The sequence below is a fragment of the Trachemys scripta genome, chromosome 13, assembly GCF_013100865.1.
Source record: "Trachemys scripta elegans isolate TJP31775 chromosome 13, CAS_Tse_1.0, whole genome shotgun sequence".
Taxonomy (NCBI): domain Eukaryota; kingdom Metazoa; phylum Chordata; order Testudines; family Emydidae; genus Trachemys; species Trachemys scripta.
This window is the reverse complement of record NC_048310.1, coordinates 19667066-19688685: the sequence shown is the minus strand read 5'-3', so window position 1 is coordinate 19688685 and position 21620 is coordinate 19667066. Positions and strand designations below refer to the sequence as shown.

The window sequence follows — 21620 nt, the reverse complement described above, 5'->3', positions numbered from 1 at the left end:
GCTTGAGTAGGTACTCATGGTCCAAGGGGGGCCGGGCTAGCCCGTGCAGCTGCCAGTGCTGCCACAGCGTCACTGCTATTGTTACTTTCACTAGCTTTGATCTACCGTGGGTAGAAATCACACCTCCCACCTGCTGTGTAGGCGCACTCTATGCAGTAAGATCCAAGCCAAAAGGCCGGGGAGGTGGCAAACGGGACAGATAGTAACTTGGCAACAACTGTCCCTTCCTGAACAATTAGGCTCATAGAAGTACATTAATGAAATGTAAAAAGGCTTCCGCAATTATAAACTGACCCGCTGCATGAGTCTCCCCACGAGAGACATGAAACACCACAGTATGGTTCTGTTAATTAAGACTGTAACCTCCTACTCAGAGTTGGGCAGACGCCCTGACTCATTCTCCCCCACAATGAATTTCTATTAATTTTCCAGCATATGTTTCCTGTAAGATGGCCACAGGGGTAGGTTATTGTTTTAAGTACTATGGTCCTTCCAACCACGCTGCATACAAGTAGGCAAAGATAGTGGCTGTAACAGGAGTCTGGCTTAGTTTGATTGTCTGAGTTTGTGAGATGCTCTTCTGTTAGAACTCTTTGCAAGGCAGTTAATATGTGTGAAGAATTTAACTAACAAACTAATACACTTACACCAGGCTTAACAGCAAACAGCATGAGGTTACTGATGAATTCATAAACCCCCTCTCTTCAAAAGGGTGAGAACATGGCTTGGGAGGTGCCTTTAGAACAGCTACACCACTGTTCTAAGCAATCTCGGCTCTTGCCTAAAGAAACGTAATGTTTTGTAAAGCTTCCCATGGCCGCCTGTGCAACTGAAGACACATCAGTGAAATCTGCCAGAATTAGCAACAGCTTAAAACCATCAATAAGGGAGTCTTATTGCATATCAGTACTTAATATATGCCATGTATGGGGGCTAGATGACACTGTATATGTCCTACGGTTCTCCTGTCCCATGCTCGAGATCCTGATACTAGTGGCTCATACCATTAGGTCAACAGCAGTACTAGCTTTTGAAAAAGCTTCCTGGATGGGAAGGATAAATAAGGACAATAATAATCTAGAGAGGAGGAGACTCAAGAATTAAAAATGATGGTCTGAAGATTACAAGGGGTGGAATATCCAAAGTGTGGGGGTATGACCTTTATCTGCCACAAGTAGATGTGACAAAACAGAGTTATGCTCACTTGCCTGCAGGAGAGGGAGAGTATAGAAAGATTAGCAAAAAAGTTAAATAAACTGATAAAACTCCCTTCTCTTCATGTGTCAGTATATAATGCCTGCCTCTGTAATTTTCACTCCATGCATCTGAAGAAGTGAGGTTTTTTTTGTTTTTTTTACCCACAAAAGCTTATACCCAAATAAATCTGTTAGTCTTTAAGGTGCCACCGGACTCCTTGCTGTTTTTGATAAAACACAATCTGTCAATTTGAGCAGCTAGCATTAAAACTCATTGACATGCCTATAAAGCAGGGGTCGGCAACGTTTGACACGCGGCTCGCCAGGGTAAGCACCCTAGCGGGCCGGGCCAGTTTATTTACCTGCTGACGCGGCAGGTTCGGCCGATCGCGGCCCCCGCTGGCCGCGGTTCGCTGTCTCGGGCCAATGGGGGCGGCAGGAAGCCATGGCCAGCACATCCCTCGCTTGTGTCGCTTCCCGCCGCCCCCATTAGCCCGGGACGGCAAACCGCGGCCAGCAGGGGCCGCGATCAGCCGAACCTGCCGCGTCAGCAGGTAAATAAACTGGCCCGGCCCGCTAGGGTGCTTACCCTGGGCGAGCCGCGTGCCAAACGTTGCCGACCCCTGCTATAAAGCAAAGTAATTGGGTAAGGAAATACAGAGACCTATCCAAACCACAGCCCTGATCCTGCTTAGCCTTTGCAGGATTATCGGCTAAGCCAGTGCCTCTCTGAAGGAAAGTGTGCGCATTACGAAACAATAGGTGCCCTGAGAATGACGTGTTTATCTAAACTGAGTGCTACAAATATGAAATAGCCAGACTGGTTAAGGTTTAATTACAAATTGCCAAAGTGGCTAAATTCTTTTCTAAGTGGAGCTGCAAAATGTTAGCTACGGGCATATTTTAGACCTTAATTATTTACATTTGCACTAAAGAACCAAACACTTTCATGAATACAGCTGTAATCAGTTAATATCAGTTGGCATTTCTGTAAGCAGCATAAGGATCTCTTAAAATGTTTTTACTGGCAAACAAATAAAAATAAACTCTTTACTCACAGGCAACAAATTACAAAATCAAAGTTAACTACAAAATGTCTTTATTGAAAAAAGCAGATTATAACATCTAAGGTTAAATGAAACTTCTGACTTTTAATATTAAATAACTTAGGATGATAGTAAGTAGCTTCTTCTTTAGATAAATAAATCTACATTTCCCAATCTTTTTTCTTCAACAATCAAGGGAATCAAACACTGAAACATAAAAACCACAAGTCATTCTAGGGACTAAAAGACAAAAAAGCACATTTAGAAGTTTTACAAGGATATATACAAAAATAGTTAAACTAATGTATATTTGCAGCATGTAAACTAGTTACATGATATACAAACAGGGCATTTATATATTTCCTACAAAATAAAAATCAACGTTGGTCCAAATTCTTGGAAGAAACTATATTCTTTTAAAGAAAATGAAAATATTTCTCAACTTAATTTAAAACTTAATTTAAGTCAAATTATATATTCTAGTTATGGCATTAGTTGCATGATGAATCACAAACTTTTAAACTTTTCTTGAAACACAAGAAAGCAGCTTTTGTGTGCCTCCTTTAGAGCTTTGGTTTACTTAACTGTTCTGGAATTTCTTGTCTTAAAGAACTCCTCCATCCATACTTTACTTTTGAAGCCCCACTTTACAAAATATACAAAAAACCCTTTTTGAAAGCTCAAATATCTGAGACCCCGCCCCCCCCCCGCCAAAATTATCATAATTTTGGTCATTTCTTTGGAACTTGTCTTCCAGTGCACGAGGGACTCTGTGAATCTCCTAAAATGGCCACATCCTTTTGGGACACTGTAGAAATCTTCCACAAAAAATGAAATATGAAAGGTTTATTCCTGAGTTCTCATGATGCAAATGAGAACAAGTTGTAAAATGCTGAAACTTTATGGAAATATTCTGAAAGTACAGTACACGGAGGTGGTTTCCAATAAATAATCATGTTATAAAATGAATACTGGGAAGTTTACTTAAGCTTAAGAATACTCCTTAAGCAAAGCATTAGATGCTTTCATTTATACAATTCCCCAGACAGGAGGTAAAATGCATAGGAACTGTCATTAATACTAAATTGTACAGCATGTCACTTTAGATTTGCTTATAGCTTTCCCCTTATTCTTCCTTAAGAATAATAATAATAGGTGAATTATACCAACTATACTCCAGCTCTTATATTAATGATGTAAAAGTCAGCTGACCTGAAGAGCTTTGTGTAGCTTGAAAGCTTGTCTCTTTCACCACCAAAAGTTGGTCCAATAAACAATATTACCTTCCTCACCTCATCTCTCTAAAAGCCAGTTGTAATTTATGGTGTTTTAATAGAATGCCCCTGTCTATAGAAAATACTGGAACAACAACTGCTGCTTTCTGGTTTTAAACAAACGGCTCTTTCTATATTGAAACATAATTTTTCAACATTTTACCATGAAGATACTTAACACATATTGGAACTGAGTAGAACTACTAGAAAGAACTGAAAAATTAAAATGTGAAATTCAGTATTATTCTGTTCTAAAGTATGATAGTTTTCGAAGAAGAATTGTATGTACATGTTAGATAGTGCTGTCCACTGAAAAGCAATGTAAGAGTGAAAACTTACAAACTTAATAGACCTAGCACTAGTAATACACTGGCAGAGGGATGGTCTAAATGACCGAGTTTGGTCTCTCATCTCTGTTTTCTATGGTTCTATGAAGTTCTACCTCCCAGTCACCTGGAGCAAATGCACTTTTCAGTAGAAAGCACTGTTCTGGGTTGGCTTGCTCATGTGAACAGACCCAAATCTTCTGTATGTTTTAATATTTTTTTCTTAATGTTGGGGTTTTATACATATAGTTTTAACAATAACGCATGCTAATACAATGCCTTGAAGCCCAAAGCTGTTTTGTGAAATGGAAAAGTATTATGCTGTGACTAATACAAAATATTTACCTTTAAGCTTTGACACTCTCAATTTGATACTTTCATTACTAGGCAAATTCCTCGAGTTACTTCAATAAAGTCAGATTTGTGAGAAGGTTAATTTTTACTGCCACTGTAGGAGGTTATTTGTAGCATTATCAGTGCTCCAAAACATGGCTTTCACATTAACTAAGCCAGCTATTAATTATAAAATGACTGGTTAAAAGCACATTGGACTTACTGACGATCATCCAGTAGGGCAGATTAATCTTTGCCAACCAGACAATTCAGCAGCAGTTTCTGAACTGTTACATTCATCTCTTCCCATCATCAATGAATAAAGATATTTTGGAATATCAAAAAGCTCTATAAAGGGAGTGAGAATCTCATGAGTTAATTATTCCATTCAGGAATCAGAGCCCATTGGTTGCTCCTTGTGCTTTCCAACCATATCCTGAATTGCCTTATTGCATCAATGGAGTCTTTATATACTACACTTCAATGGTGTTGCCAAATAGCTATTTCCTTAATTAGTTTGATGAAACTTAACATGTGACAATCCTAAAACTGATAGGACAGATTCTTAGGTGATGTAAATCTGCATAACTTCGTTGAAGTCACTGCAGGTCTTTCAATTTACACATGTTGAGAATCTTGCCTGATATTTCCACCTAATTCACTGTAAAAGCATTTTGTCATTTAAATACATCTGAGGAAGGGCGTGATGGCCATATTTCAAACTATAAAATAATTTCAGGAAAGCGTAGATCAATTCTCATGAGAATACATGGAATTGTTATTTAAACATACAGATGTGTGATTGCATGTAAATCATCAACGCACAGTAGAAAACAAACATTAAAAAAAGATTCATCTAACTTCCTATATGGAAGATATATATTACCCCAGAGTTCTGAGGTTACTGTAAAAGCTTATGCAAAAGATGAAGGGTGTACATTCTATGTACATCTAATACTTGTTATAAAATACCAATTTCTGTTTCAATTGTCTGAAACTCTAAATTATTATTTCTGCTAAATCATGCTTGGTTTTCAAATGAAGATGATCACTGTAATCATTCAAAATTACATCTGGAAAAGAACACATCAAACTGAAAAGATGACAGAACTGCTGCCAATTTTTAAAATGTAACGAAAAAAATTGCAAAGCAGTTTGTAACAAATGAAGTCTTGTATAAAACAAGTAGGATTGAGACATAGAAGTGTCTCCTCGCAGAGCCAAAAGGGCTGCTAAACCTAGTAACGAAAACAGGTTTACAAAATGGATTGCTTAGTAAGTGCCAAATCACCAGAAGAACATGACAAACGCTTTTAAAGCTGCGGTTGGTCTTGTGCCGCTACAACAAATCAAGCATGTAAGTGGCAAGTTATTATGGAAAGCCAGAATTTTCTTCATATGCAATAACCCTTTATGAGAGAATCTTAACTTTGCGAATGGACACATTCTTCTGTAATGTGCTTCCTATAGGAGACACCTGCCATGTTTCTGCAGCAGGCTAAATACTCTGTTGGATCACTGTGACAGCAAATAGGATGGAAAAGACACTGGCCCGAAGCCTTTCCTAGGTGTGAATACCACCAATTAACCCATGGTTGAAGATTTTTGTTACTAAAAATATATTTACTTTGCTTCCTATGAACTACTGCTGGGAATCTAAGTATTCCAGAAATGTGAGAATGTTTATTCTCTAAGACTAGGATGCAATGGGACTAGCTAAAATGCTAGTATTTATCTTATCACGCTTGTTGTGATATGTAGGTTGCTAACTCAGGGGGATTAATTCTACACTTCTTACTCAGCCAAAACTCCCACTGCAATGAGTGGCTTTCGTACCACTGTACTGGGAAATGCTGCTGCTTACAGTTAGTTCAGTGGTGCATCATTTTTTTTTTTCTTCAAGTAAGTGGTGTCTCAGTGAAAATGCAGAAGGTAAATGGAAACATGGACATGATCACAGAGGCCCTCTGACATATGATTTAAAAAAAAAATAAATAGCTGGTTTAGAGGATTATTAGAGGAATTTCATCTTTAAAAACTGGAAAGTCATTTTTAGTTCTTCCATCTTCTCTCTCACGATTCATTGCTATAGAAAGCGTCTTTCAGAGTTCTGTAACATGCATTGGGTAGCTTGGAGGTGGATGTGGTGGCACTTTGATATTGAGGCGCCTAATATGACAGCCATGACAGAGTAGGTGGCCCTCTAAAGGATAGCAACGATGGCCTTCTTCATCGTTGAGCTGGAGACCGCAGTCCTAAGAGAAACAAACACACATCCACAAGTTAGCTAGTGACTGATTACGTCATTTCAATAAAACATCATTCAGACTTTGAAGCCTCTAAGGAGTCTCTTGTTCTCTCTTTCATGTTAACCGCAGCAATCTCAGAACTATTTGGTAGATGGACATTGACTATAATGTATTAAATTAAGAGCGAGTCACTGAAATCTAAGGGAACATGAAATTTATGTAATTTTGTGGCATATCTTCTCTGGTTGATACCTGCATTTATTTTCGTCAGTCCACCTCATTGATCTAGCCATGACAACGATCAGACTAATCACATGGTAATGTAGCACACGTTGACCTCCTAAATGTAGAGCCGGTCAGACAAGGTGAATGATGTTGGACTTGGAGTGAGGAAGAGCAGAGATAGTTGGAGAACCAGAGAAGAACTGAGTAAAGAGAGACCATCATTTGGATGAGAGAGAAGCCATTTGAATTTTGGATTGTGATGCAGAACAGACTTCCTAAGATTGGTGTTCTGGTTGGGGTACGTCTTACAGATAACGAGGCAAGCTGAAAAGTTCAGTGTGTGTCAGGCCTCATGTTCCAGTTCAGGCCTCTCACTAAATAGGTCTCTTCCCTTTCTACAGTACGTTTCTCAGATTAAATTTAGATTAGATGAAGTAAAGCTGGCATATTTTAAAAGCAGGCAACTTTTCCCCCCTGAAATTCTAACTGACTCGCACAAAATCTGGGGGGTGGGTGGGGTGGGGCGGAAGTCTTGGTCTTATTTATGTAATACACCTCTACCTCGATATAACGCGACCCGATATAACATGAATTTGGAAATAACGCGGCAAAGCAGTGCTCCGGGGGGCGGGGCTGCGCACTCCGGTGGATCAAAGCAAGTTCGATATAACGCGGTTTCACCTATAACGCGGTAAGCTTTTTTGGCTCCTGAGGACAGCGTTATATCGAGGTAGAGGTGTACCTCCATAGAATGGCAAATAATTTCAGCCAACAAGAGCAGAGTGACAGAGGTAAAAAGAAAATAATCCAAGCAAAATAGGAATTCTCCTTGGTGACAACTATGTGTGTTGCAGCAGGGAAGTGCTTGAGTTCAGAGCAGCCTCTTGGTTATTTAGCCATGCCAGCTGAGGTCAGGCAAATCATGGAGGTTTTACATTTGGATTCCAGGATTTGGAAAAAGGGTAGGGAGTACATAGAAATTCTGGCTTCTAGGTAATCCTGACGAAGAAGTTGAGCAATATGTGCAACTAGATTATTTTCAGTGCTCCTCACCCTATTTTTTTAATATCAAAGATCAGGCAAAGTTTAATTAATCATATTTGAAATGTGATCTGTTAACTTCCATAGTTTACATTAAAATGCTCAAATCTTGTCATATTTCTACAGCGAAAGTATAAAAAAGAATAAGGTATTAATGTGCTTTCAGGCAATGCAGGAGCATTTTATAAAAGTTTAGGGACCTTTTATTATTCAGATAATTCAATAATATATATTTACTACTTAACTTTATATCCCTTAACTTAAAAGATTTCAGGAATATAAGAGAACATTTCGGTAAAGGTAAAAGATCATTTGTCAGAAATCTTGTTGGTTTTGGGTTTTTTTTTCTTTTTTTGCCAGACATTGATTAAATTAAGTGACGAAATACAGAGGTAACAGGAAGGAACTTGAGATTTTATGACTTCTTAGCTTCCATCACAGTTTATAAATGAATCTCACAAATTCTTTCCCATTTAATTAGGTAGGAAATTTTCAAACAGTTCCACCATAGAGCCCTTTTTAAAATGTATTACGCTTCCCTGTAAAGAAATCACAGTAGCTGGAATATGGCAGGTCTTTCGTCTTCCTGTAGACTCCACTATATTGACAAATGTTCCCCACACTGTAGGTAAACAATGCAAACTCTGAATGCCCAATTATTTTTAGACCATCAGCCTCAGAGCTTCAATTAGAATCATGACAGACTAGATAGCCGGCTCATAAAAGTGGACAGACCGGCAGATTTGATGGGGGTCTGAGAATGAAATAAACCATGAGTGAGACATAAGCGTCTGGGCTCAGGCCTGTTAATTGCTAGCCAAACACTGTATCGGATTGTAGTCATGCCAGCAGGCCTGCTACCCATCGGCAATGCTCTGTTAGTTCAGTCCCTTGTTTAGAGCTTTAATGACTTGGGATTCACTAAAGAAATGCCAAATGCTAATAACATGCCCTAGCCCCCGACCTCTTCTTTTTCCTCCCATCTTGCTGCACAAACATACAATATTGCCCTAAAAAAGGCTGTCCTCTTAATGAATTTCAGTTTTAAATGGGGCCCTACAGATTTACAAACTGCTGTTTGGTTTGCAACACAGACAAGATGAACATTCCTTTTATATGTCACTTCTCTTGAATGAACATTTAATTCCTGCTGAGTTAGGCGGCTTTCCAAAGGGACTAGTGAGGAGTTTGGGTGCCCAAGGGGTGACCTCTGAAAGGGTTTTCAGGAGCAGGTGCTTAGCACTTCTGGAAGCCAAGCACCTTTAAGGTCTCTCAACCTGGTACCCAAAAATGAATGACTCCAAAATTATCAAGTCACTTTTGGAAACCTTGACAGCTGAAATACACTATTTTAATGCCCCCATTTTCAAAGGAACCCGAGCTCAGCCCAGTAAAACAGCCCACAGCTCTTCCTGTTCAATATTTGTGTATGTGTAACACCAAGAGACCCCGGTTGTTGGCAAGCAGGATTGAACCTGGGACCGCTGGAGCTTAGTGAATGAGCTAAAAGCCATGCAGCCCTTAGCTCGGGCTGTAGAACAGACTCATTAATATCTCTCTCTGTGGTCTGGGTGCCACTAGATGGGACAGAACACCATACCCACATACGTTCCATATGCCCACGTCAGGCAGATGTCTCACTACTCTATCTATGCACATAATGGAGTTAGCCATCCTGGGTGGAAGCAGGGAGGCTGATTTGCTTTAAACGGGAGAGAGAGAATGGGAACTGAATAATGAAACCGAACTGAAAATAAATCCTCAGTGGGATATTCTAATATAAAGTTGGGGGGGCAGAGAGAGAGCTGCCATCTTATCGCAGGTGAATCCACACAACGCATTAGATGGGAAAATCGCTGAGATCTTAGATAGTGAGATTTCCTATGACTGATTAAAAAAATTATTTTCTTAAAACATTGACAGAAATGGATGGCTTGCCCATCTGAAAGAGACAGCTGGGGTGGACTGACTCATTGACTTTCAGGATCCCCAGCTTAGCTTTCCTCTCCCTCACCCACCTCCCTCACTTGAAAAAGTGTCCCTAACAAACTCCTCTTCATCCCACTTCTGCCTCTTTGTTCTTAGTGCCAAGACAGACAGACCATGCCAGCAGACAGCTGGCTGGAACTACTCACTATGGTAGTTCCACTACATCACCATGTAAAGCCCAGCCACTTATTCACTGCTACACTCAGGCATCTTCTGCTCCTAAAGGCCAGATATTGCCTTGATCCAACTCAGTGGCAGAGATGTTGCAAGCTTACCTCGCAGTGATAACATTCTACATGGTAATCTCTGTCCATTGACACCACTCGAATGGTCTCCTCGGAGCCCTGGTTTGGAAAATAGAGAGAAAAATCAGACCAGGAATGTAGGTGGCATTTTGTCAATTTTCTACCTGTTGCTTACTGTTTGTACCGTACTATTATTCTGGCAGGGTGGATATCCTGGATCTCTAAGAGCCCCCAGTTTAGACCCCAGCTGCACATGCGCAGCTCCCTTTGAAGTCATTGGCAACTATCCATGTCTATTCAAAGATCAGAATATGGCCCATGGTTCACAAGTTCCTAGGACTCCTTGAAAAAGAGCCATTTTCAAAGGGAACCCAGGATTTGGAATAAATTACCAACCGGAAACGACTATGTATTAAGCTGTTTGTTCTTTGCAGCCACTTTGGGCTTGACTTTCCACCAAGAGCTCGCTTGCGCTCTCTCTCTCTCTCTCTCTCTCACACACACACACACACACACACACACCACCAGCTTGAAATTTGCATAGTCAGATAGCACAACCATTAGCTATGTCCATCGGCAATACCCTGGCCAGTGGGTACACATGCAGTAATGCACGTATGAAGATATGTGCCAACCCAGACCTTGTAAAATAGCACATACGTCACAGGTAATTTCACCGACTCCTTTTCTGAGCCACTGAAAATGAAGCTTCTTTAAAATTTTGCCTTGAATTGTTTCTAATTCCAGGTGTGCTTAGAGCCTGCGTCACATCTGATGCTCTATCCGAGAGGAGCGGCAGGCAAGTCATTACCTGACCTGCCAGACTTGAAGTAACACATATGCTCTCCTTGGGAAACAACATATCATGTGCTTGGAGGAGATTTGCTGCAAGTCTTGTTAACTGCCAGCTAAGTCAGAGGATGAGGTAGAATGGGCCAAGCTTTTAGGGGAAGGGTTACTCTGTAATATGCAAAATGCAGGGAAGTAGATGAGAATAAAGAGAACACGTGTAATCATGGCATGCTATCGCAGGTTCCTCTTTAGAAGCATTTCAAATATGAGAGATGCAGGCACCTCACTGAAGCAGTATGGGCAAGATTGTGGCTTATATACCTGAAGTGCATTGGAGGAGGAGCAGAAATGTGGCATGTCACAGTCCCCTTTTGCATTGCAGACACAAGCTCAATGGCTTATGGGGTGCATATGATGTGGCCTGAACAATGCGTACTATTAGTCTGGAAACATGGAATGTGCACCAGGAAGACTGTGTGTGTAGAGGGGAGAATTGTCGGGCCCTGGACTATAACCTCGATCTGACCAGTCACTGCCTCTTGAACGATACGAGTGCTGCTGGTTCTATGCCATTTTCATGTCACTACCAGCGGAGTATGCATTAGTGTCACATGCAGACAGGAGAATAAGAAGGTATGTGGGTGAACAGATCCTCTCTTCATGTACAAATGTTGTTCTGTGCCAAAGTACCACTTCCAGCTAAGATAAACATATAAGTAGGGATCAAATTCCAAAGTATTCAACCATTTGGTCAAAGACAATTTAAATAAATCTGAACTTTGGCTTTGCTCAGTTCAGTCCTGCTGTTATGGGCTTGATTCTGCCACCTCTTTTCATGTTGCATGGTACCCTCTTGCAATCAATAGGACTATTCACAGAGTAAGATGCTACTCAATATGGGTAAGGGTGGTTGAATAAGGCTCCTATGCAATTCATACACAAGATGGGTTTGAAACACCAGCTGCTTGCAGGGAGCTACAGTTGCAATGCGCTGAGCACCCCCAATTTTCATTGATTTCCAAGGAGTTGGGGGAACCCAGCACTTCCTGGGAGGTAGCTTGCAGGACTGGGCCCCAAGATACATGCCAGATAGTTCTGGTATCATTATTGTAATTAGTGACAGGGAGACCAATAACAAATCACTTGAGCTGTGTATGTGTAACTTTGGAAAAGTAAGCCCTTATTAAGTAAACAGCACATACTAGTGGGCTTACCTAAAATAAAAAGTCAAATCCCATAACTCCTCACTTTGCATGGTTTGATAAGACATCTTTCCTACAGTTAATTTGCATCCTCACTGCTCTGTGCAGCAGTTTGGAACTAACACAAGGTCTGTGATATTTATCACCATGAACAGTGATGATAACCTGTCCTGAAAATCAGTTTAACGTTCAGGCCCTATTAGTGCTGCTTGTACAAGCTCCAAAACCCTTTCTTCCTCGAAAGGTTGAGTAGGTTTGGTTCTGGAGTTCAGGTTTCAATTCACCAGACAGAGATGGGCCCAAAGCTTGGTGGGGTTTGGAACCAGCGTTTTGCTTCAGATCCATCTCGAATACACGGTTCCCCAGCTCTGCCTCAAACATCGTAGCCAACTTTCTGCAGCATTTTCATTTGTGGCACTGTGACATGGCTGAGGCCATGTGCTCTTTGAACAGGGCAAATGTTACCATCATCCCCTGTTTGGAGCCTGGGTATCTTAACAGCTAACATCCGATTTAGCAATCAAAGTGTACTTCTTGAATGAATGGGAAGTTGAGAGATTCTAAAAATAAACGTTCTGTTCTCAGTTCTCTAGCCAGGGCTTTGAATTAAATCAGATGTACAGCAACATTAATTAATACCCCTGAAGCACCGTAAAGATACAAAGTGCTTTGGTGCATAATTGCTAAGTACTTTGATTCTTATGACTCTTGGAGTTGTATAAGAATCATATTATTGCTGAGCTGTGTTTAATTTTGTATTAGATATGCAGTTCATTCTGGGGCTGGGGGAAGGGTCTTGAATAGCCAAGATGTCTATTTCTTACTGTGTTTGAGCAGACCTTTGAAAAATGTCCATATGCAAACAACCACATTATCTAACGAATTTTACACACACACACACACACACACACACACACACACACACACACAATCCCTTCATACCTGTGCTGGTAGAATTGGCTGGTTACAGGAAGCGCATTTTGGTGCAAAAACACTAAGATTCAAGAAGAGAAAATGTTCACATTAGATTTAAAAGATTTAGAACCCCAAGAGCATTTCAACCATAGCTTCTCTTTAGAGATGGGCTTTAACTGCAAAATATGGATCCAGATCAGAAATTCAAACTCCGTGAAAGTTTGGATCTGGAGACGGGGCTGATTCAAGCCTATCTCTACCTCTTGCTGCTCTTTTTATGTCAGATCTCCCAAACATCCACAGGTGGTTCTACAGGTACCTTTTCTCCTCCTCCATTGACTATTGTATCCAACGCTCTTATTAATAAATGCCATACACATTTCCTCAATGAACCTGTATAGAGAGAGAAGTGTTTCTTGACTTGGGGATTGTGACCCAACAGGTATCAGGGTAGCACGACCATCCTGTCCTCCTCATACTGCTGTATGGGAGAGGGGTGGGTCCCAGGTAACTGGAGGGGGAGATCCAGGGCTCTCAGTATGGAAAAGGTTGGGAACCAGTGAGACAGAGGGACTGCATGGCGAAGATCATTCTAGGACTTTGTCCATCACAGGGCTTGAACAGCTTTCCTATGTGGTTACAGCTCTAATAACTGTGTTCAGAAGCAGCGGTAGGGACTTCAAGAAAAGGTGTTGGCTACAAGTGGTTGTTGGGGGCGAAGGTGGAAAATCAGCTCACACTGAACTGGTCAAGCATTCTCACCTACAACTGTGCTATAGAGCAGTTGTGCTAATATTCACTCCACTCCTGTGCTGGGATGGATTGGAGTGGATCTGGAATCCTGTTGACTTCAGTGTGATTCCTCTTGGGCACAGTGGCCTGCATTAGCAGATCCCATTGCAGGACTGGGCATATCATGGTTTGTGATATCGCGGTGACAGCACCTAAGAACCTTCACATTCTCTGTGACAGAAGGGAGTCCCAGAGTGGTTACTGAGCTTCAGCACAATTCAAAGAGTTGTCATCAGGATGACACACACAATTCTAACCTTAACTGGAATATTATGGGCCATTATATTCCATTACTACCCATGATTAATAGAGCTAGGCTCTGACAGGAACAGAGGATTTACCAGCGTGCACATAAACACATACTCCTACGAGTTCATGAGAAACCTCAACAGCCCCTCAGGAGAGAATTCGTGCGTACGGCCCGATTCTTCTTTACCGCTCTGGCAGTATAAAGTAGCCTTTAAATGGATGTAAATGTAAGTGACTCTTTATGCTGTCAGAGTGGTGTAAAGGGGCCTGGGGCAAATAGGAGCAAGATTCCAGGCCAGAGTTTTAAAAGTATTTAGGCTCCTAACTCCCATTGAAATCAGTGTCTGTTGCAAAGATGATTCATTATGAACAACTTTTCAAAAGCAGTCAATGCATCTGTGTTCTTACGTGTGATAGTCTTTGACACAGTAAATATTGTTCTCCACGTCTACAGTGAAGGGGACTCCGTCCAGACATTCATTACAGACCACGCAGCGGAAACAGCCAGGATGGTATGACTTTCCAAGAGCCTGTAAGATCTTAAGAAGAGCCAGACGACAAAATGAGACAGTGTTTGTTTTCCAGACAACATTCCCCGTGCATCAGCATTTCTAAATTTTAATCACAGCACGCTCCTCAGGAAGAAATATTGACTTTGTGGCTTCACCAGCAAAGGGCCTGATCCAAAGCTCAGATTCTCATTAATTTCAATGGGCTTTACACCAGGCCCTTGGTGATGTTAAGGGACTGTGAAAATTGGGAGTAAAATGGGAAAGTAGCTTCACCATTCATTATGGAGGGATGATATTGTAAATGGATGTACATTAAACCAAAACTCCTCACGCACAACCGAAAGTAAAACTGTCTTCAGATGGAGACTGGATGTTTCTGGGAGATATGTTTTAGCCAAACAAAAGTTACTGGGCTCAGTATATGGGTGAAACTAAATGGCATGTGACATATAGGAAGTCGTTCTAGATGATCTCTTGTGGCCTTAAAATCCATGAATCTATGAAAAATGGTAAATTACAAATACGTAATTTCAATAATCAAATCCTTATTAGTTGTTCTAAGCCACCACAAATACAGCCCGGCTATCATCTACTTCACTGTCACAGTGATGGCCCTCTCTTTTACAGGCTGATCAGGTCTACCTGAGTGTACAGTTAATATAAACTGATATTAAAAATGTCACAGGCTTTTGAGACTCTGCCAATCAGTGTTTCAGCAACTGGCTTCCAGCACAGTCACCTCTATATCCCCTCCAAAAAATCCTTTTGCTGCTGGTGACCTTGCAAATAAAACCTTTCCATTGCAGCGGTGGTATTTCAAGGAGGCTGTGTCAGGCATATGGGGCAACACTGGGAATTTATTTTGCCTCCCATACATGGTACAGTTATGCAGTTCACAACAGGGGTTACATCAGACATTGCACATTTTTTGTAGGTGACTGTCACCTTCTGAAAGCAATTTCAAATCGTATCTGCCAGTACATTTCCCCCAGCTCAGTCTGGAGAAGCTAACAAGTTAAAGATCCTTTCCCCACTAAGGTCCTAAAGCCCTGTGGATATTTTTATGAGTAAAGTTCAAATCAATAAAACACAGTGCCTAGGCAAAAGTATGAACTACAGTCCAATTGTGTTTTTTAAAGAATACCCTAGGGTTATCTAGCCAGTGACTGGGAATCAAGTTATATTTGATCTGTACGTCTGTTGTTACTCAGAAACGACTCATTCTCTCTCTCTCTGTTCGTCTGTGTTTTACCACATGCATCACCTTGGTATCTGGCTATACAGATAATAGACCAATTATTACATTGATCTGATTCTGCAGACATTGAGGGCACAGAACTACCGCTGAGTCAACTGCAATTCCAACTACTGAGCAGCTTCGGGCCCAAGTCTGTGGAGGCGTCATAGGTCTAATTTTTTGTTTGTTTGTTTTTACCCTGTACAATGATAAGCAGGATTCCTACTACTGAACAGACATGTTTGTTTTCCTACTCATTACTGGGGGAGGGCTTGAAGGAATTAGCCAAATAAGACTGCTTAATTTCTGGAGCTCACAGCAATATTTTCTTTTGTTGGAGCATGCTTGCTAATGGGAGAAGGCAGATGATCACCTGCCAAGCTTCCAACTACAGAGCTTCACCAGCTAGATATTATGGACTCCTGAAATGACCCTTCCCCTCCTTCACAACTCTAGAAATTTGTTCTCCGGCTAAAATGAACAATATCCAACCAGGGGCACCTGTATAGGAGCAAGAATCCTCATTAGCTAAGTCATCCCAGCCAGGGCCGGCTCCAGGCACCAGCCCACCAAGCATGTGCTTGGGGCTGCACCTGCAGGGGGGTGGCATGGCGGGGCGCTCCGGCCGGTCGGGGAGAGCGGAGAGCCCCGGCCGGGCTCACTGCCCTGCTCCCGGCGCTCCAGCTGGTCGGGGAGAGCGGAGAGCCCCGGCCGGGCTCACTGCCCTGCTCCCGGTGCTCCGGCCGGTTGGGGAGAGCGGAGAGCCCCGGCCGGGCTCGCCGCCCTGCTCCCGGTGCTCCGGCCGGTTGGCGAGAGCGGAGAGCCCCGGCCGGGCTCGCCGCCCTGCTCCCAGCGCTCTGTGTCATGCTTCTTCTCTGCAAGCGACGAGCACCAGCGGTGCCTTTACTGCCTTGGCAAAGCCCACATTGTCATCCGTTGCATGATTTGCTTTTCTTTCCTGTCCTGAATGCAGGAAGCCAGGGAACTTTGTCTCTGTAAGTTCCTGATGGAAGAGGCTATGTGCCCACGTGCACAATCAGATCCGGACCCACCAGAGCACTGCCCCGCACAGTCTATGAGCGCCCCTCTGATTTCTTCTCGGGTGCTGGATCGGCTGGTACTGCTGCAATCTGACAAGCCCCGCCGTGAGCATAAGCACAGACATAGGCCTAAGGCTAGATCCTAGTCTGGGACAGCCTCTAAATGCAGCGTTGACTCCCTGAGCCGGGCCAGGTCAGGCGAGTTGCATGCCGACTTGGCTGCTCCATCTCCCAAGAAGCCCCGGATGGAGCCATGATAGCTGATCCCCCCACACCGTCTTCCATAAGGCAAGGTCCCCTTATGCCTGCACCCCAAATTCATCGCTAAAGTGGTGCCCACGTTCTACCTCAACCACCTGCCAATCTTCTATCCCAAACCCCACAACTCCCAACAGAGCCAGGACACTGCACTCTCTCGACGTCCGCCACGCACTGGCCTTCAACCTCCAAGGCATGCGGGCATGCCTCACCCAGACTCTTTGTTGCTGAACGCTGCAAGGGCCAAGCCCTCTCCTCGCAGCGCATCTCCAAATGGCTGTCCCGTTGAATTTACGAATGCTACACTCTTTCCAACATAACTCCACCTCCCGGAGTCACGGCTCACGCCACATGAGCCCAAGCCGCAATGTTGTCCTGCCATGGCACATCCGCAAGACAGGCCATTTGCCAAGCAGCCATGTGGAACTCTATCCACGCCTTCCCCTCTCCCTACACCATTGCTCTGGCATCGGGGGCTGATGCGGCCATTAGTCGTGCTGTTTTGTGGTCTGTGACTTCTCGTGAGTCCTTGTGCCCACCTTCACGCTGATCACTGCTTGCTACTCAACCACGTTTGGAATCCATATAGGGACCATGACGCCAAGAAGAGGAGGAGGTTACTTACCTGTAACTGGAGGGTCTTTTGAGATGTGTGGCCCCTATTTGGATTCCAGTCCCTGCCCTCCATCCCTTCTGCTGCAGACTACATGCTTAGTGGTAAGAGGGCTCGAGAGCGGTGTCAACCCGCACAGCCTCTTATACCCTTGGCTGGGCACACGAGGATGATGGACATGAGGGTCAACGGACACTGCTACAGAGCTGTTCCAGCTCCATCACATGGTGCACATGCGCACTCACGTTTAGAATCCAAATAGGGACTACACATCTCGAAGAACCTCCAGATACAGGTAAGTAACCTCCTCTTATTCCCATTTTACAGAAGGGGATACTAAGGCACAGAAAGGTTAAGTGAGGTGCACAAGATCACAATGCAAGAGAAGGGAAAAGAGCACAGAACTTTTGATTACCAGCTCTGACCAATGGACCATGCTCCCTCTCATACGATAGGGTTCCTGCTGTTTCACCTGGCTATACAAGAAACAGCATTCCTTTGTTTTATCACTTTCCCCCCAGAAAAGAGTCTATATTTTATGGCGTGATATTAAAATGTACCAAAGTTTTTTCACTGCTAGCTGACTATATCCCCTCCTCCCTGCTTGGTGGAACTCTCACCAACGTCAATCAGAGTCCCACAAGTTCAGATAGAGGAGAAGGACCCCTCTATGCATTAAGTGTTAACGGCAACACCGTGTGAATTTATTTTCATTTTAATAGTGATACGTCCTTGATTAAAATGTCCTTGGCAGTAGTGGTCTGACAAGGTCAAGAGCAAACAACACATTACCATATACTCCCTGAAATGCATCAACAGAAATGTATTCCACAATTAACTCTCTTACCATTTCCATTATGAGGTGTCCACAAACAAAGCACTTGTCTGCTGTCTGCTGAAAGCCCGAATACTGTTCAAATGACAGAAGAGAAAGGATTGTTAGTAATTGCTAATCTCTCTTCCTTTCTTTCTGAAACTATACCTGTCCCATGAATGCTGTGTTGTTTTTTCCATCTGACCTGGGATGAAACAAACCACGCTGCGGTGCGTCAGCTCGAATACTTTTTTCATGGCCTACTTTGAACTGCTCTTGGAAGACACTGATTCAAAGGCTTTCACACTGTACTTTGAACATTTTCAGGTACTCGTCTTAAATAGCTTGAGTTAGTTTTTCCCTCTGATCCAGGCATGTAGTTCCCATTGAGGATAATGGGGATTGTGGGCACAGTTACATGCTTTAAATCCTGATTATAACTCCATTCTGGTTTTGGAAAGATGAAAATGTATTTACAAAAAGATAAAAATTGGGTAAGGATGTATGAGTGAAATCCTGACTTCATTCAACTCAATGGCAAAACTCCCATTAAGTCCCATAGGGCGAGGATTTCATCTGGTCTTGTTTAGAGACTGAGAGAAGGGGGAACTAAGATGCATATTTGTAAACCAACTTATCAAGACTATTGAGCCTGACAACTGACCTACCTGACTGACACCCTATAGAATAGAGTTTGCCTGAAGGACTCCAGACATGTAATTTTTAAACTGATATTTGCAGTAGCTGAACTTTATCCTCACCCTCCTCCGTCCAATACAAACAAACAGCTCTATGTGCACTCTTTCCTATCACGGGGAATGGTTGCCCAGTTGTTTACATTTGTTTGCACAGTAAGTTGGACATTTGATTATTTGAACATTTTTGGGTTATAGCAAAGTTCATCTAAAACATGCTGTGGTCTTGGAGATAGACTTGGAACATGAGGCCAAGGGTAGGATGTCAAAATGTAGATCATGTGCCACAGCCCAACTCTGTTGGCCTGGAGAGCATAGTGTGTCCTTACAGCCATGGATCTAAAAGAGGCTAAGGCCAGGTCTACACTTACCGGGGATTAAGGTTGCTGCGATCGATGCAGCGAGGGTCAATTTAGCAGGTCTAGTGAAGACCTGCTAAATCGACCGCGGAGCACTCTCCGGTTGACTCCAGTACTCCACCGGAACAAGACGATTAAGGATGGTGTAGACACCGCAGTAAGTTGATCTAAGCTACGTTATTCAAGTAGCTGGAGTAGCGTAACTTAGGTCGACTTACTGCAGTAGTGTAGACAAGGCCTAAGAGCCTGATCCAACTGCCAATGAAGCTAATGGGAACTGTTTCTTTGATTTCAGTGGTCACTGGATTAGACCCTAAATTAGCAAGATGTCCTCTTTGTTTTATTTTTCCAGATAAGTGGCAAATTGGGGCCACAGTTATAAACAATTATAAACTGAAGTCACTTTCAGATACCACAATGGACAAATAAGTTATTTAGTAAATAATATGCTATTTCAATTCTCACAGCCTTCCTCTTTGTCTGCTTTAATGTTTCCTATGTATTGGACAATACAGCACATGTAATGATGAAAAACAAAAACCCCCCTTAGATTAAGTAAAGCTTTTAAATTATAACAAATGACCATCTCAGATTGTTTAGTATACACCAGTGTCCATAGATTGTTACTCACATATTTCTGCAAGTCATTTTGCTGCATTGTGTAATGGAATTAATGTGAAATTGTCTAGATCAGGGGTCCGCAACGTTCGGCACGCAGCTCGCCAGGGTAAGCACCCTAGCAGGCCGGGCCAGTTTATTTACCTGCTGACGTGGCAGGTTCAGCCGATCGTGGCCCCCACTGGCCGCAGTTCGCTGTCCCGGGCCAATGGGGGCGGCAGGAAGCCGCGGCCAGCACATCCCTCGGCCCGTGCCGCTTCCCGCTGCCCCCATTGGCCCGGGACGGCGAACCCCGGCGAGTGGGGGCCGTGATCGGCCGAACCTGCCGCGTCAGCAGGTAAATAAACTGGCCCGGCCCACTAGGGTGCTTACCCTGGCGAGCTGCGTGCCGAACGTTGCCGACCCCTGGTCTAGACCTAGAGAAATGGTTGGGATCTGCTCCCCACCCTAGTGTCAGCAGCTTTAAGACCAAAATATTTGCTTTCTTATTCTTCTCCCAGCAGACAAAGACACTGCTACTACCCGGGATTCTCTCTGGTTCCACTGTATCTGAATGACCATCTGGCTAGACTGTTTCCTAAGGTTGCGACCTCAGGGGTTGCTGGAAACAGGTGGGGAGGTCCTAGCAGAGCAGACAGCAGAAGATTAACAATAGTATAAACCCAGCTAATTCCAAAATCCTGTCAGAATGAATTTAACAGTACCATCTGGCTGTCATTTGATAAGGAATGCAAAGGAGCATTTACCCAGTTATTGATTAACAGGGACCATATTCCCAAAGAACTGAATGGCTTGTGGTCAGGCTAATGTCATTTATTGCTGTCTGGATTGCTATAAATTACATTATTTGTCAGAAGGCAGGGTTTTGTTGACACACAATCTCTCTTTATATCACTAAACCTATTAAATTAAAACCATAATTCGTTTCTAATGGGGGAATTGTATTTGTAAAAACGCAACAAGAGAATGATTACTCAATTTAAGAAAATGCTACAAAATGGCACAAAATCCAATCATATTGACAAACTATCTTATGAGCTCAGTGAAATGACCCTCTTTACTACTATATTGTGCTCTTTTCTGATCATAGTATTGATCTGGAAAAGCCTGAAACCTTTTGGTTCAATGAGAGTTAGGATCTGGATTAGTCTCTCCTGGTGGGTTAAATCTATATAGGATGGAGTAGAATGATAGCCTCTCATCTCAGCAGCATTTTTTTCTACAGCACGGTGGATACTGCTATCATTAAATCTGTATTATCCTTTGACAATAAATGGCTTTTGCCAGGTATTCATAACTCAACCCTGCAGTACATATTTTTATTATAAACATGGAGGGCTCAAACATCAGTTCTAGGTTTTAAATTCTAGGAACACAGAGCACAAAATAGACAATACTCTGAAACAGTAAAATACTTGGTGCTTTGCACCTTTCCTCTTTAAAGTGATTTACTAATACAAAACTGCACAACCTTCCTGTCAAGTAATATTTATCCTCATAATGCAGGTGGGGAAACCGAGGCAGAAAAGTTGTGACTTGCTCAAGACTGAAGAAGGGCAAAAATGGTCTTGCACTTAAGGCATAATTCTAGGGCTCAAAA

General features: G+C 42.7%; 1 protein-coding gene and 1 long non-coding RNA gene across 7 annotated transcripts in view; one reads left to right on the top strand and one right to left on the bottom strand.

The window, feature by feature from the left end:
- LOC117886384 overlaps nucleotides 1–10962 on the top strand; it is a 76833-nt gene extending 65871 nt beyond the window's left edge. The window contains exon 4 of the long non-coding RNA XR_004647954.1: nucleotides 10672–10962. This is a non-coding gene — a long non-coding RNA (uncharacterized LOC117886384). The remainder of the gene's footprint in view (nucleotides 1–10671) is intronic.
- The window catches only part of WTIP (WT1 interacting protein), a 118195-nt gene continuing 98853 nt past the window's right edge, over nucleotides 2279–21620 (bottom strand). For 3 of the 6 annotated variants that reach the window (XM_034788111.1, XM_034788113.1, XM_034788114.1), the window contains 5 exons: nucleotides 18382–18444; nucleotides 14283–14413; nucleotides 12861–12912; nucleotides 9955–10023; nucleotides 2279–6430 (listed from right to left, as the gene is read on the bottom strand). In XM_034788111.1, the coding sequence (XP_034644002.1) occupies nucleotides 6278–6430; nucleotides 9955–10023; nucleotides 12861–12912; nucleotides 14283–14413; nucleotides 18382–18444 (468 nt within the window). In that variant the 3' untranslated portion in view covers nucleotides 2279–6277. Of the gene's footprint in view, nucleotides 6431–9954; nucleotides 10024–12860; nucleotides 12913–14282; nucleotides 14414–18381; nucleotides 18445–18553; nucleotides 18749–21620 lie in introns of those variants that run through there. The other 3 variants (XR_004647952.1, XR_004647951.1, XM_034788115.1) reach the window with 2 other exon arrangements.